Here is a 15447-nt window from a genome sequence, read left to right as displayed (position 1 = left end):
GGGCGCAGGGTCAGAGGTGGAAGCTCTAAGTCTGATTCTGACCCTGTAGGATTCTCTCTGGGCCACATAGCCCAGCTCCTGCTCTTAGAAGTATGAGTTCACTTATACCACTCCAGCTTCCACGTCTGTCCTCCATGTATCAAATGAGGAGCTGTGCTCACACAGCATACTCCCTTTCTAGCTCTAAAACAAATTTTTTTAATCCTGAGAAAGTATACATCCTTATATGTTTGACTTATTTAGTTTGGTATTCCCCTGGAAACACAAATCCATCATGAGAAAGTAGAAATATATTTCCTCAGACCATCTCTGTGATTCTGAACGTTGAGGTCCTAGTGGGATGGTATTTGGAGATGGGGCTTTGGGGAAGTGATTAGTATTGGATGAGATCATGAGAGTGGGGCCCTCAGGATGGGATTAGTGCCTTTCTGAGAAGAGATAGCAGAGAGCTTGCCGTCTCTCTCTCTCTCGCTCCACGAGCACATGTGAGGAAAGTTCATGCGAGGACACAGAGAGAAGGTGGCCACCGAAACTGAATGTGCCCACACCTTGCTTGGACTTCCTAGCCTCCAAACTGTGAGAAGTAGACTTGCGTTGTTAAAGCCACCCGGTCTGCATGGTATTTTGACCTGGCAGCCTGAGCAGATGAAGACAGCAGGCATTCCCTAGGATAGTCTTAATGGGCCTTGGAAGTCTTCTTGCTGAGAGAAGACCCAGAGAGGGAGAAGTAGGCTCCCCACTGAGCAGGGAGCCTGATGCAGGGCTCGATCCCCGGATCCTGGGGTCATAACCTGAGCCAAAGGCAGTCAATTAACCAACTGAGCCACCCAGGTGTCCCTAGACTTTAAAGTATTGTAAATAAGTACTCAGAAGGTAGCCATGGGAGAAGACACCTCCGGTCTTCTTTGGAAGCAGGAAGGATAAAAGCTATAAAAGTATATCAGTCAGAGTTAAACAAGGAAATACATATTTCTAGCAACAAAACCAATTACCAGGCATGTTCCTTTCAGCACTGTAATGATTTCCATGGTCCAGCTTTTAGCTCCACTGGAAATGACAATGCAGCTGTCACTCTAAACATCATACACCATAAGTGGCATCATATGTGTTCTCATTCTTTCAGAACCAACTCAAATGTCATCTCTTCTGTAGCTTTTCTAAATGTCATTTGAAAATGACATTTGTATACTTTTGCATTTCATGGCCCCCATACAGAATGTATCCCTCGTACTTCAGGGTTCCCACTATAACCCACTTTTACTTCAGTGAGGCACTTACCACATCATATGACAGGAAGTTGGGGTCCTTTCTGTCTTGCTGGATAGTGAAGTCTCTGAGGGCAAAGCCACGGGTGTAGAAGCTACTCAATAAAAGAATGAATGAATGAACGAATGAATGCTCCTTTGTGCACAGCTCATTTCTCAGGTATCCCTGGTTCCTAAAGGCTCTGACTTGGCTTTCAGATTGCAATAATCTCTGCCCCCTTCTGTCTCCGATACTATCAATAGTAGTTCAACATTGCCATTTTGGGGTTTTAGCCACAGAATAATGAGCCATGGGAGTTACTAGGATGCAGAGCCAATAAGCTCCAAAGGTTGCGTGTGAAGATCCAGCATTTTAATAATATTGTCCCAACTGTTGTTCTGTCCATATTTTAAAGATCTCTTGCTCTGTATTTGTTCTGAAATCATTGGCACTTCCGAGATGCCAGAACTCCACTACCGCAACATGGACTGTTATATGACCTAATTTAGAAGGTGTGCCCTCCTATTTACTAGGAGAGTAACTCTCTTATAGTTTATGGCTTTGACTGATTCCTTTTCAATAAGATAAAACTAAGGACTTCTATAACAATTCAAATGTTAAATTCAGTTAAATATGAGAAAACTGCCTTCAGGATAGATTCTGTAGCACAACTTGTCATCAGCTATGGTGTCTCCTGTGTGCCAGAATGAAGAAGTAAGCAATTTTCCCCCGAATGCCTGAATGCCTCCAAATACATCTCTTGCCCTGTCCTCTGGGCTGGAATCTAACCTATGTTTCATTCCTTATGAATTTTGTCATGGTTGGCCATTTCTTGGATGCTATCTCCAAGGAAATCTCCTCAGAATATGGAGACTTAAAGAGTTGAAGACCTAACATGACATCAGGCATAGGTATGTGTTGTGGTAGAAAGACAGAGAGTGAGGTTGGCTTTGAAAGCAAGGTTCCCGTGCTCATGTAACACCAGGCAGGCAGCCATTCCCGAGGTGGCTCTGGTGGATATGGCCATACTACGTGAGATGTAGAAGAGAACAGAGAGATTCTGGAGTATGTTTGGATAAACTTCTTAAGTTAATCCATCCTCCCTCCTTCTCCTTTCCTTCCCTCCTTCCTTCATTCTTTCCCTCCACAAGGATTTACTGAGCACTTACCATGGTCTAGGCACTGTCCTAGGCTTGGGGGAAAACATTAATGATTAAGACCGGGTCCCTATGCCATCATGGAGCTTACATTCTGATAGAAGAGAGAGATAACAAGTAAATAAATAGTAATGTGATTTCAGGAAGAAACTTCTATTTTATGAAAAAAAAAAAATGAGCAAAGGATATGGTGGTTCATCAAGAAATCAAAAATAGAATTACCATATGATCCACTACTTCTGTTTCTGGATATATACCCAAAAGAACTGAAGGCAGGGTCTCAAATGGATACTTGTACACTCAGACTCATAGCATTATTCATAGTCACCAAAAGGTGGCAACAACCCATAGAAGTCCATCAGTGAATGGATGGATGGATACAATGTGGCTTATGTGTATAAAAGTCTATTATTCAGCCTTTAAAGGAAGGAAATTCTGACATATGTTACAGTATGGATGAACCTTGAAGACATTAGGTTAAGTGAAATAACCCATTCACAAAAGGACAATTATAATATGACTCTACTTACATGCATTATCTAAAGTCGTCAAATCCACAGAGACAAAAAGTGTAATAGTGGTCTCCACCGAATAAAGGAGAGTTACTGTTATTTAATTGTACAGAGTTTCAGTTTGGGAAAGATGAGAAAGTTCTGGAGATGGGTTAGTGGTGATGGCACTGAATTCCACTGAGCTTAAAAATGGTTAAAATGGGGCACCTGGGTGGCCCAGTGGGTTAAGCCTCTGCCTTCGGCTCAGGTCATGATCTCAGGGTCCTGGGATCGAGTCCCGCATCAGGCTCTCTGCTCAGCGGGGAGCCTGCATCCCCCCTCTCTCTCTGCCTGCCTCTCTGCCTACTTGTGATCTCTCTGTGTCAAATAAATAAATACATTTTTAAATGGTTAAAATGGGGCACCTGGGTGGCACAGTCAGTTAGACCTCCAACTCTTGGTTTGGGCTCAGGTCATGATTTCAGGGTTGTGAGATGGAGCCCTGACCAAGCCCACCATCAGGCTCTATGCTCAGTGTGGAGTCTGCTTGAGACTCTCTCTCCCTCTTGCTCTACCCCTTCCCCCAAGCCCTGCACTTCCTCTCTGTCTTTCAAAGAAATAAGCTGGTTTTAAAATGGTTACAATGGTAAATGTTACATGCACTTTAACAATTAAAAAATTCATCTTTTAAAAACGGAACAAGGAGCTGGAGTGGGGATGATTTCAGTTGGGATCATCTGGGAGGGCTCCTCTGAGAAGGAGGTGACATCTGAGCAGAGACCAACCTGAATGACGAGGAGAGCACGGAGCGACACAGGGGATTAGTTTGGAATTTTGTTCTAAGTGCAGCAGAATGGCTTTGGAGGGTTTTGACCAATTAAAGAACATGCGCTGACATACCAATAAAAGATCATACCAGCTGCTCTGTGGAAACAAACTGAAAGGGAGAAAATCCAAAAGGCAGACGACCCATGAAGAGATTGTGGCAGTTGTCTCGGCAAGGGACTGGTGGCTGAGGTGATCTTGAGATGATGGAGGAGGTGGAGAAAAGTGGTTGGGTTAGGATGTATTTTCGAGGTAGAGTCATCCTGACTCACCAGTGGATTTGATATGGGGTGGGGGGAAAGGGGTGCATTAAGGGCGATGTCTCCATTTTTAACTGAGCAACTGACCGAAAGAAGGTGTCAACCACTGAATGGAAATGACTAGAGGAAAAGCTCGTTGGGGGATGGGGAGGGGCCTGGGGACTCAATCTGAAGGTGGTTTACATAAAAAGTGAAATAAAAATTCAAGACTGGGTGAGTGATAGCACTCAGTGATAGAAGCCATTTATTAAGTACTTGAATAAATGAAAGAATTAGTTAATTAAACGGAATATGTAAATGGAGGGAGGAGGGAAGGAAGGAAGAACAGAAACTAATTCTAAATGTTAGGAAATGTGAAGGGGAACCATTTTGCAAAATGATATGATTGTAAAGACCCGAGGCTAGAATTTGAAAGAATTACGTTCCAGTCCCAGATAATAGTTCCAAAACATATTCCTCCCGTCAGGTTTTCTTCCAGGACCTCCTGCCTTTCCCCCTTCACAGAGAATGTGTTCACATCTTGGCTCGACCCAGCAGCAAGCCCACAGCCCTAGTATCCCTGTGCATAAACACACAAAAAGCACACACACACACACACACACACACACACACACAGCAGAGCTCACAACCTCTGGGCCGGGGAACAGCGGACAGAGGAGCTCCTCCAGCTCTGCCCTCACCAACCCCAGATCCAACACTGTCAGCGCAGGAACTGGGGTTCACACACACACACACACACACACACACACACACACACCCCCAAACAATCCAGAAAGTTCCCGGGGAAGGTCAGTTCCCCAGTTAAGGGCAGTTCCAAGCAAGCAGGGGACAAGACAGCTCCTTCCATGTGTTGGCTACACGTGTGTCTCCCTGGGCCTTCAGGCTGGTTCCCACTGAGAGACACAGCGGGAGGAGGGAGAGGGAGTGCGGAGAAGAGAGGCCCGGGTCACCTTCCCAGCTGGGAGGGCGCCGCGCAGAGCGCGAGAGGCCGGTGGAAGCGCGGGGCGCCGCCGGCCCCAGGCGTGCGCGCTAACCGCGTCTGTGCTGGCTCTTCCACAGGCCTGCGGGTGCACAGCCTGCCGCCGTCGGCCCCCTTCCCCGGGTCTCTTCCGGCCAACGCCCTCCCGTCCACGGCCGGCTGGACCAGCGCGCCCCGCAGCCCTCCTGCCTCCCCGACCAGCGGCGCGCCCGGCCACGCGGTCCTCCCGGCTCCGGCCTCGGCCCCGGCGCCCACACGCCCCAGGAACGTTTCCGCAGAGCCCGGAGAAGCGGGCCCGAGCGGCCCAGCCTCTCCCTGGGGAGGCCCGAGCGCGGCGGCCTCCCCCGCCAGCGGCGGGGCGCCCTTAACACCCACACCCTCGGAGCGCGGCCCGAGCACCACCGAGGAGCCAAGCGCGCCCCCGACGGGGTCCCGGGCCCCCTCCGAGGCCCCCGCCGGCTCTCCCACGCTCCCCTCCCCTCAGGCTCCGGCCTCCTCGCCCCCACCCCTGTCGACCTCTCCAGCCGGGGAGGTTTGGTCCGCCTCCCCCACCAGCGCCAATCACAGCTCTGCCCACACCAGCACCGAGCCCACGGGGGCCCCGACCCCACCGGGGTCCCCAACGCCACCGGGATCCCCAACGCCACCGGGATCCCCAACCCCACCGCGATCCCCAGCCCCACCGGGGTCCCCGACGGAAGAGCCGAGCTCTGCGCACACACCCACTTCCCATGCCACAGCCCAGCCGAGGCCCGCGGACACGACGCCCCAAGCCACGGCGCCGGCCAAAGTGACCTGTCTGATGGTGGACATGGAGACCACCGCCTCCCCGGGCGTGATCATGCAGGAAGTGGAGCACGCGCTCAGTTCAGGTGAGTCTGGGTCCCGGAACCCCGAGGTGCGAAGAAAGCAGCCCCGTTAACCCCGCGCCATTGGACTTGAATCAGGGGGGCCACGCCGGCGGTCCATCCGCAAGAACTTCCAGCGAGGGGCCAACGTGGCTTTCAGTCCCTTGGTTAATTCCCACATGCTGCCTCACTGATTGCTCGGGTCCTTATGATTGCACTTCACATATGTCCCCGACAATGTCAGCAGGGGAGACAGCATCCACAGAGGGGCGATCTGTGTGGCTTTTGGCCCAGCTTCCTGGGTTTAAAACTGGCGCCTGCCCTTGGGCAAGTGACTTCATCTTTCTGTACCGTTACTGTTCTTCATCTGTAAAATGGGAACGAAATAGGTTCTGTCGGACATGATTCTTGTGGGGCTTCAGTGAGAGGACCTGTGAAGTGCTTAGAACAGTTCCCAGAGGGGAGGGAGCACTCAGGAAAGGTCAGTTATTAGAATTTTGCTTGGTGTATTAACGGAGTGCTTACCTCATGGAAACCAGTCAAGCCAAGTAGGATAAGGGGTGGGGGGGGGGGGTAGAGAACTGGCTTATTCTTTAAAGTCACTGATATATTTCATGAGAAAGACAATAAATTTTACAGGCCATTGCATTTGTTTGAATTCTCCCAGTGGTCCTCTGAAGTCAGTGTGATTCTTATCTTGGTTTTGCAATCTTGGACATCATGGTGGAGAGAGATTTAGGGTCTCTTCTGAGGTCACATGCCTCTGACATTGACGTAAAGATGGTCAATTTCAGGGTATCGAGAAGGAAAAGGCCTTAGTGGGAGTGTTTGGACTCTCTAGTGAGAAACAGTGAGGTGGGAACAGCCAGAAGGTGAAGGGGGAAATGGAGCTATGGCCCCTTCCCTGGGGAACGCTCAGAACACAGCCACATGACCAGCTGGGGTTGGACGCACAGCATGGCTGTGACTGAGGAGAAATGAACATCTTTTAACAATCGGTAAGGAACCCGCATGAACAGAAGCTCCCATAGGCAGTAGAAGTGGAGAGAGAGGGCTGAGATGAGCAAGACCTGATTCCTCTGGGAAGAGCTCACAGTTTACTGGTAGATAAAATCCCAAAGAAGCAGATATTCTTATTTCAAAGGCCGAGTATATCACTGACCATCCCAATGAGAGAGAGAGAGAGAGAGAGAGAGAGAGAGATTCAGTCACACTGAGATAAAGAAATTAATCACAAAGGTCTTGGCTGGGGTCTGGGGGAACAACAGGGGAGCATAATAGCAGAACCGTTATGAGTCAGGCCTAGGAGGGGGGAACGATCACCAGGACCCAGAAGAAGAGTCTGGTGGAACAGACGACCTTAACAGAAGCAGTGACTCTTGGCTGAGACACTGCTAACCCAAGGTTCATCTCCTGGGAGTGAAGGAAGTAAATCTTCCACTCTCCCCGGCTCCCCTCTGCTATGCAGCCAGAAGCCAAGAAGAGGGAAAGCCACAGCGTTGTCCATCAAGCTCAGCCTCCCGGAGGGCTCATCAGAAGGTTGGAGAGGGGCACAGCCAGTTCGAATGTTGATTTCCTCTGCAGACCCTGAACCCACTAGCACCCTGCTTACACGTCCAGCCAACACTCATCTCACAGCATTTCGATACACTTTCCACATCAAGCCCACGCCCCCACTTGCTGCCTGCTACTCACCATGGCCCCAATGTGCAGGGACCATCTTAGCATGGACACGGTTCCTGGAACAGGGTGGGTGTGGACTGGACCTGGCATCTTAAGGCATCTTAAGGACTGTCCCTAGCAAAGGGGCCAGCAAGATACAGGCTCGAAGAGGTCCTGATCTCTTCCCTCTGTCCCAGAGATCTCCTCCAGATCTCTGTCCAGATCTCTTCTCTCTGTGTCCCAGGGCGGCCCTTCCTGCCACCCCACCATGACATTGTTTCTTCAGTTTTCCAGCTGATTTCCCTTTCTCCACTTGCTGCCCCTCCAGGATAGTCCAGACATGGTAGATGCATATTCCTGAGCACAGACTCTGAGCTTGGAAGCAAGATTCTCCATAATCTGACACTACCTTTCACAGGCTGGGAAGGCCGTCCCGTCCCAGCATTCTGGCCTGTATTGTAGAACCTGTGTCTTGATTTCCTTAAATCTGATCCAGCAGGGTCAAGAAGCACCAAATCAGTGACGGACCTGGGTCATGAGCCGTGATAGTTCTAGGGGTACCGCACCCAGGGAACCTAAGGAAGGATTGAGGGACCGACTCAAGAAGAGATCTGGGGGTAGGCTACAGAGAGATCCGTCCAGGGTACATTTCATAGATCAAGAAGGATTCATCCTGTGACTTAGTAAATCAAAAGATATTTACTCTGCATCTGCCAGTCCCCTGTGCTCGAGGCAAAGAAGGAGAAGACCAGTCTTTGAGAGTTCATAGCTTCAGTAGAGAGAAAGGGCCCGAGTCACTCCTCATACCACTAGCATGACCACATTAGTTTCTAATCTGAGAAGGAACTGGAGTGGGCGCAAGGATCTTTGAGCAGATGGGATACAGTCTGCTCATTTCAAAGGTGAGGAAATTATGCCGCACAAGTTTGGAGTACCTCGCCCAAGGTCACACCGCCCAGTGGCAGAACTGGGCCCAGAGCCCAGATCCCAGAAACCACAATCAAGCCTTCTTTGACCGGGCGGGGATTGTTGAGCTGCTCCTTCCCCAGCCCCTCCGGCCAGCAGCACCCAGAGCCGATGCTGACAGATTGCCAATCGGGGGTCTCATTTAGAGATCCTTGAGCTGCCTTCCATAGTGTCAATAATTATACCACACTTCTGATTAGTGTTTTTGTCTTGTTCTTGATGGAGTTCACATGGCATATTCTTATTCATCCAAGGACTTGTCCACTCAGCAGATACCCAGACATGGTCACCAGTGAATAATGCTAAAACCAAGTGAATGTCATGGCAAGGCGACGTGACTAGGGTCCAAGGGAAGGTTCCAGGATGGAGGGAGCCCATGAGCTGAGTCCAAGGAGAGGAAGGGAATTTGGACCTAAAGAGAGACAGGGCCAGGGAGATTCAGGGAACTGATGGCAAAGTAGCTGAGAACCCACCCAGCACTGCAGGCACCAGAACCGGTCTTGCAGAGGGGCCCAGTGCCCTCCTCAGCTGCCGTTTGTTTCAATGTAACTGAAGATGTGTGTACCCAGCTGTCAACCAACATGGCTCGTTGTCATCTGCAGTGGCTCATTGTCATCTCGCACTGAATAGGTGTACGGTGAGTTCCTGATTTCCTCACCTGGAACTGCTCCTCCCTTGCCTTCCAGAAACCCTGGGCTAGTCCTGAGCTCCTCCTTTCCTCACAGACTCCTCGTGCAGACCGTCCGAGCCCGGGCTCCCCTCAGCCCTCTCCCTCTCCTCACCAGTAGGACTTTAGTAGTCCTATCACGGGTCCCCACTAGCTCTCCCTTGCCAGAGAGATCCTTCCAACACGGAGGACAGACCCTGTTGCTCCATCGCTTCCCCTCCAGAAGCACAGCCAAAGCGGAGTCTGCGCCACCCCTGCAGGGCTCCCACAGTCTAACCCATGCAGCGTCTGCTCTCCTTTCCTTGTCCACTTTCACCGGCAAGCACAGGGAAGCCTTACTATTTCCGGAACACACTAAAGACAATCTTGCCTCTGGTCCTTTGTATATGCTGTTCCCTCTGCCTGAAGTATTTTCCCTCTAGGTCTTCAGTGGCGCTCCCTCCTTTTCACCTGTCGAGACTTTGTTGACGTCCATCCCCACAGTGAGCCTTTCCCCTTACGTCTTTGTAAGGTCGTCTTCCCGTCACTGCTGCTTCCGTTACCCTCACTGACTTTCCTTGGGAGTGCTTACCCCTTCTGACTTTATCTCATTTTTTTAGCAAGCGGGTGTCTGTTTTCGGCCACTAGACTGTCAGCGCCGTGAAAGCAAGGAATTTGTTCACAAAGAGGAGAATGCAGGCTACATCCCGGATCCCTAGAATAGAGCTTGATACGTGGGAGACCCTCATTAACGTTTGCTGAATATGTGAATCAAAGAGTCAGTCAACCAGTAGCAGAGGTTGTAACCTCTCTGAGCATTGGTCATCTCGTCGGTAAGGTGAGATAAGGCTAGTATCCCCGTGACGGGATTACTGTAAGGTTTAATTAAGAAATTTACAGCTTAACAGCTGTTGACCAATGGCTCAGTCAGTGTCTACGATTGTTATTGCACTATGATTTATCATCATCATCATCATCATCATCATCATCACGATTTGCATTTTACTATTTTTACTGTTATTTTTGTTGTTGTATTTATCATAACGAAGAATGCCCAGCGTCTTCAACAAACTTCTACTGAGCTTTGGCTGTGAGGCTGGGTACGAGGCGTTCGGCCATGAATAAGGCATCACTGTCCTCACAGAGCCTACAAGGTAGCATGTGCCCAGCATGGCGAGTAGCCTAGGTTAGCGAATCCCAGACTGCACTGAAGGGGGACTTGTAGAAGCAAGAAACAAGGTTTCAGGACAAGTGTTAGAGGACCTTAGTAACAGGAGGAGGTGGTTTACTTTACTTGCCAGACCATTGAGAGTCATCAAAAGTTTCCACAGAGAGAAGAAAATGCTGAGAATTTTATTTTAAAGATATTCCTGTGGCAGGAATAGGTATGGTAAGTTGCAAGGTATTCGGTATCAGAAACACGGACCAGTTTCTACCTGGTTTCCAGTTTCCCATTGTCACTGATAGACCATGTCACTTCATTACTCTGGCTTTAAGGGCTCTTAACTATAAACCAAATACAAGAAGGGCAGTCTTCCTGGCTTATCATGCCAGGAAATTGTGCAATACTATTATCCTATGCTGAAGAAATGAGATTCATATTCATATGAGTCTCAGAATATACGTGTTCTGAGAGTCCGGCTAGCAGTGGGCACAGGAAAGACCCTGGGTGATCCCCAGAACATTCCAGTTAGGTGATCTTGATGGTATCTGTTCTGCCAAAGAGTTAGGGTTAGGATTAGGTTTCGTTGACTGATATTGCACACCAAGTTATATTGGAGATATCTTCAATTCTTGCAAATGCAAACTTTAAAATTATAGTCACTTTGCTGTTGCAGAGTGAATATTCTCCTTTGTCTGTAAAATCCAAGTGTCCACTGCCTTACTGTGCCACTCACACTTCTCAGGACAAAGGGAAGGCCACATAATTGGGAAAATTGATGAAAGTCTTTGAACTTTAAATTACTAGTCTGAACCCCAGTCTTTATTTGGTAGGAACTTCACTAATCAGTCCCCTTCCATAAATGGCATTTGGCAGACAGAGACATCTAGACAGCCCTGCCACCATACCTGCAAGGGACTTTTAGCTCCACACGACATTTCCTTATTCCATGATGAACTCTTGGGAGGAGACAGAGATCTGAAAAAGAATGAAGTCCTAAAAAAGTGGAAGACTACTTTTTAAAGTACACATGGAAAACTTTAAGGGAAAAAAATGTGTATATTGTTAATACACTGTTAATAACCACAATATTTAAATGATGTATTGTTAAAAATATATATGACCTATTGAAAACACAGAGGTGGGAAGATCATCTAAAAGAATGTTAGGGCGCCTGGGTGGCTCAGTGGGTTAAAGCCTCTGCCTTCAGCTCAGGTCATGATCCCAGGGTCTTGGGATCGAGTCCCACATCGGGCTCTCTGCTCAGTAGGGAGCCTGCTTCCCTCTCTCTCTGCCTGCCTCTCTGCATGCTTGTGATCTGTCTCTCTGTCAAATAAATAAATAAAATATTTTTAAAATAAATAAATAAATAATAAAATAAAATAAAATAAAATAAAAGAATGTTAAACATGGGCGCCTGGGTAGATCCGTTGCTTAAGCAGCTCAGGGCATGATCCCAGAGTCCCGAGATCGAGTCCTGCCTCCGGCTCCCGGCTCAGTGGGGAGTCTGCTTCTCTTTCTCACCCTCTCCCCTCTCGTGCTCTCTCTCTCACTCTCTTTCTCTCAATTAAATAAAGAAAATCTTTTTTTAAAAATGTTAAACATTTACCGATCAGATTCTTTCAGAATGCCCAGAATGTGTCAGGAAGCAGTAATCCTAAAATGCGTTCTATCCATCTTAGGCTCGGTGGTACAGACATCCCATCGTCTTACACGCCCAGGCCTGACCTCTTACCCTAGATGGTGCCGTCACCTTTCCGCGTCGCTCCTTCTTTACTCCCTGTGTCCTCGCCATCACCAAAGTCTTAGCAGCTGCCAAACGCATCCACTTCTCTTCATTCTCCTTCTCGCGTCCAGGCTCCCATAATCCCTTTATGTGATCCTCTGCCACATGCTCCCCTGCCCCAGCCTCGTCCTGCCCATTCTCCACACGGCAGCAGAGGGACGGTTATGCACAGATCTGCTCAGGTCACACATCACCTCACAACGACCTGCATCCCAGCCCCTCCGGGGCCTCCCACTGCCCTGAGGATGACACCCACAGCCCAAAGAGCCCTGTAGGGCGGGGCTGTGCCTGCCTTCCCTGCTTCTTCCTACCCTCTACCCTTAGGTCTTTGTACCTTCCACACTGTGCTCCCTCTGTCCCATGAATATGCTGATATCTCTCTCTCTCTCTCTCTCTCTCTCTCTCTCTCTCTCGACACAGGGCCTTTCCTCATTAGAATGCTTCTCCTGGGAACCCCAAACACATCCCTTCACCCGTTAATTCTAACTCATTCCAGCTCAAACATCACCTGCTCAGGACACATGTCCTGGCCCCCAGCCCCACTCTGTCCTCGGGTACACACTGTCACAGTTCAGTTGTATCTCTTCTTCACATATACTCCTGTGGCTTTTTATTCACTGTTTATGCTGTGTTTCCAGGTACATGAGAGTGTGGCCTTGTCTGTGTGGCTCACAGATATATTCCTAGCACCGAAGGTCTGGTTTAATGACTAAATATCAAACTTTAGATAATAAACTCACATATTTTCTTAGCCTCAAAAATGATGACTTTTGATCGAGAATAAGAAAACACTTTCCCCTATTGTCTTAATCAGTCTGGGCTATGAGGACAAAAATCCCATTAGGGGTGGGTGGCCTAAACTACAGGTGGTTCTGAGAGTTCTGGAGGCTAGAAAGCACAAGATGAAGGCACCTGCCGATTTAGTGCCTGGCAAGACCCCCTGTTTCTTGGTTCACACACAATGGTCTTCTTACTGTGTTCTCCCATGGCAGAAGGCGCACGAGAGCTCTCTGGGGTCTCTTTTATAAGGACACTAATCTCACTCATGAAGACTCCACCTTCACAGCCTAATCATCTCCCAACGGCCCCGCATCCTGCCTCCTAATATTACCTTCTTGGGGGTAAGATCCAACGTATGAGTTGGGGATTGGGTGCAGACATTCAGTTCATAATACCTGCGCACACAGATACCCCCTAATACACAGCCATCGTTATAGACTGTCTGAAGCTCGCTCTGCTGCCACTGTGGGTTCCAGGGCATCCCCCTTCCCACCACAACGCTCTTCCTACCCTGTTAACCCCCTCCTGCTTTTGGTTCCCAAGGACTTCAGAGATGATGAAGTTATGGATTGCTATAAACCCTCACTCACAATTTTTAAATTTTGGACCCACTTTTTGACACTTAGCCTAAACCTCAAAGCTTGTGAATCCCAAGTAAATTCCCACTAAGAAGCTCCAATGATCAGATTTTATTTTAGGTAAAAATTATTCTGAATTCTTGTCTCTACTACTTTTATTTCTCCTTTGATTTACTTTTACTACCTAAATCTTAATCTGAAATCTAACGATGAAATATTTCCAAATTATCCTTTGAAAAATATATGTCAAGGTAATAAAACGAGCTAGTTACCATTTCTGTTGTTACCTGGTAACAGCTCAACTCCATCCCATATTTTAATTGTCTCGGTATCACCTTTCATTACATTTGAACAGTTTCAGTCTCGGTGGAACACTTTTCTTATTTTCTGTCTCAAATACTTTCCCCAGTCATATATGACTAAAGTGATTCTGGAAATGCTTCTCTGAGAGAGTGGGATTTCACTTATAAGCACAGCTGATATCATTAATGAATCTATGGCTGGCTGTCTCACTGGGGAGACTGACTGGAGGAAACTCAATTCTATATCCAGACCCTTTACCGTAATCTTCTCACTCTAAAGATCGTGTCTTTTCATTATCAAATGATAACAGGGAAGTGAAAATGGATCAGCACCAGCCATCGTCTTGATCAGATAAGAGCCTAAATATCGCCCCCCACCCCAGAGTACTGACCAGGGAGCATTGTACTAGGAGAACACATAATGGGTGCTTAATTAATACTGCCCTCGGCATGCCTTGTGCCTCAGGTCTTATGAAAGAAAAATATTGGCCGATAAGAGACAACATTTCATTGAACAGTACCTTGCTTTTATCATCAGACTCGTGGTCTTCGGGTGGGAACCACAGTCTCAAAAATGTAGGTGTGGCGTGCCTGGGTGGCTCAGCCGGTTACGTGTGGGACTCTTGGTTTTGGCGGCGCAGGTTGTGATCTTAGACTGATGAGACCGAGCCCCCTGTCCGGCTCCACACTCAGCGAGGTCTTCTGGAGATTCTCTCTCTCTGCCTTTGCCCCTCCCCCCTGCTTGTGCGCGCTCTCTCTCACACACAAATAAATAAAATCTTGGAGAAAAATAAAGTAAATTTACAAATGAATGTGAATTTACATTAAGATCATAAAATCTCAGTCAGTCCATGGAAGTAGGCCATCAAAAACACTTTGCCATATTTCTGTTTGGAGAGATGGTGCGGTCGTTTTAAAGCCTGGCTCTAGAAGGGCTAGAAGTAATATTCTTATATTAATTAATAATACAAACTCTGGCCTCAGACTGCCGGGTTCAGATCTCACCCACACCACTTGCTGGATGGGAGACGTGGGCAAGTGTGTTCTTCACTGGGTGTCACATCTTCCTCATCTCTAAAACGAAGGCCATAGAGTCGCTGTCCTTGCCGCAGAGGCTGCTCGTTAGGATTAACGGAGACGAGGGTATGCAGTGTGTCTTGCAGAATCCGCACTAAAGTACATATTAGCGATTATTATTACAGTGCTAGCCAGCTCTTCGCACAGATACCCACACAGGCTTGACTCTTCTAGACTTTAATCTTCTTAACCTGGAAAATCAGAATGTTTGTAAAACACTTGCAGACTCCCAAAAGGATTATTACTGTAAATCTTAGGGAATAAGGATCCATTTAAGTACCTGTCTATAACCCCAAACAGAAAACAGTGTATGAAAGGGAAAAATAACTCCATCCACCCGTATTCCGTGATAAAAATAATAAATTTGCACACTGCGTGGCACACGGGGTTAGGACTCTGTTTCTGGCTCTGAGGTTCCTTCCTTCTCACTCATGGCCTTGGAACCGAAGAAATAGCCCTGTGGAAAGTCTTACTTGCTAAGGCTGGTGAACCCTGAAGGAACCTGAACCTCATCTGCCTGGCTTAGTCTCAAAAAGGCAAATGCCAACTTCTCTGGTTTATTTTACCCTCAGGATTGTTTTATCCATGGTCACACCTCACTGTCATCATTGAAATACTAAAGAAATAACAACGAAAAATCTCTCCTTCGGTGTCCATGGAGATAAATGAGAGCTCTTAAGCAA

The 15447-nt window shown here is 48.0% G+C and overlaps 1 protein-coding gene across 1 annotated transcript in view; it reads left to right on the top strand.

Moving 5' to 3' along the window:
- The window catches only part of PARM1 (prostate androgen-regulated mucin-like protein 1), a 99607-nt gene that overhangs the window by 58071 nt on the left and 26089 nt on the right, over nucleotides 1-15447 (top strand). Inside the window, exon 2 of the mRNA XM_059159064.1 lies at nucleotides 5038-5829. Within this exon, the coding sequence (XP_059015047.1) occupies nucleotides 5038-5829 (792 nt within the window). The remainder of the gene's footprint in view (nucleotides 1-5037; nucleotides 5830-15447) is intronic.

The sequence above is a fragment of the Mustela lutreola genome, chromosome 1 (assembly GCF_030435805.1).
Source record: "Mustela lutreola isolate mMusLut2 chromosome 1, mMusLut2.pri, whole genome shotgun sequence".
NCBI classification, from domain to species: Eukaryota; Metazoa; Chordata; class Mammalia; order Carnivora; family Mustelidae; genus Mustela; species Mustela lutreola.
Note: the sequence above shows the minus strand (reverse complement) of the source record. Positions and strands in the feature narration are given on the sequence as shown.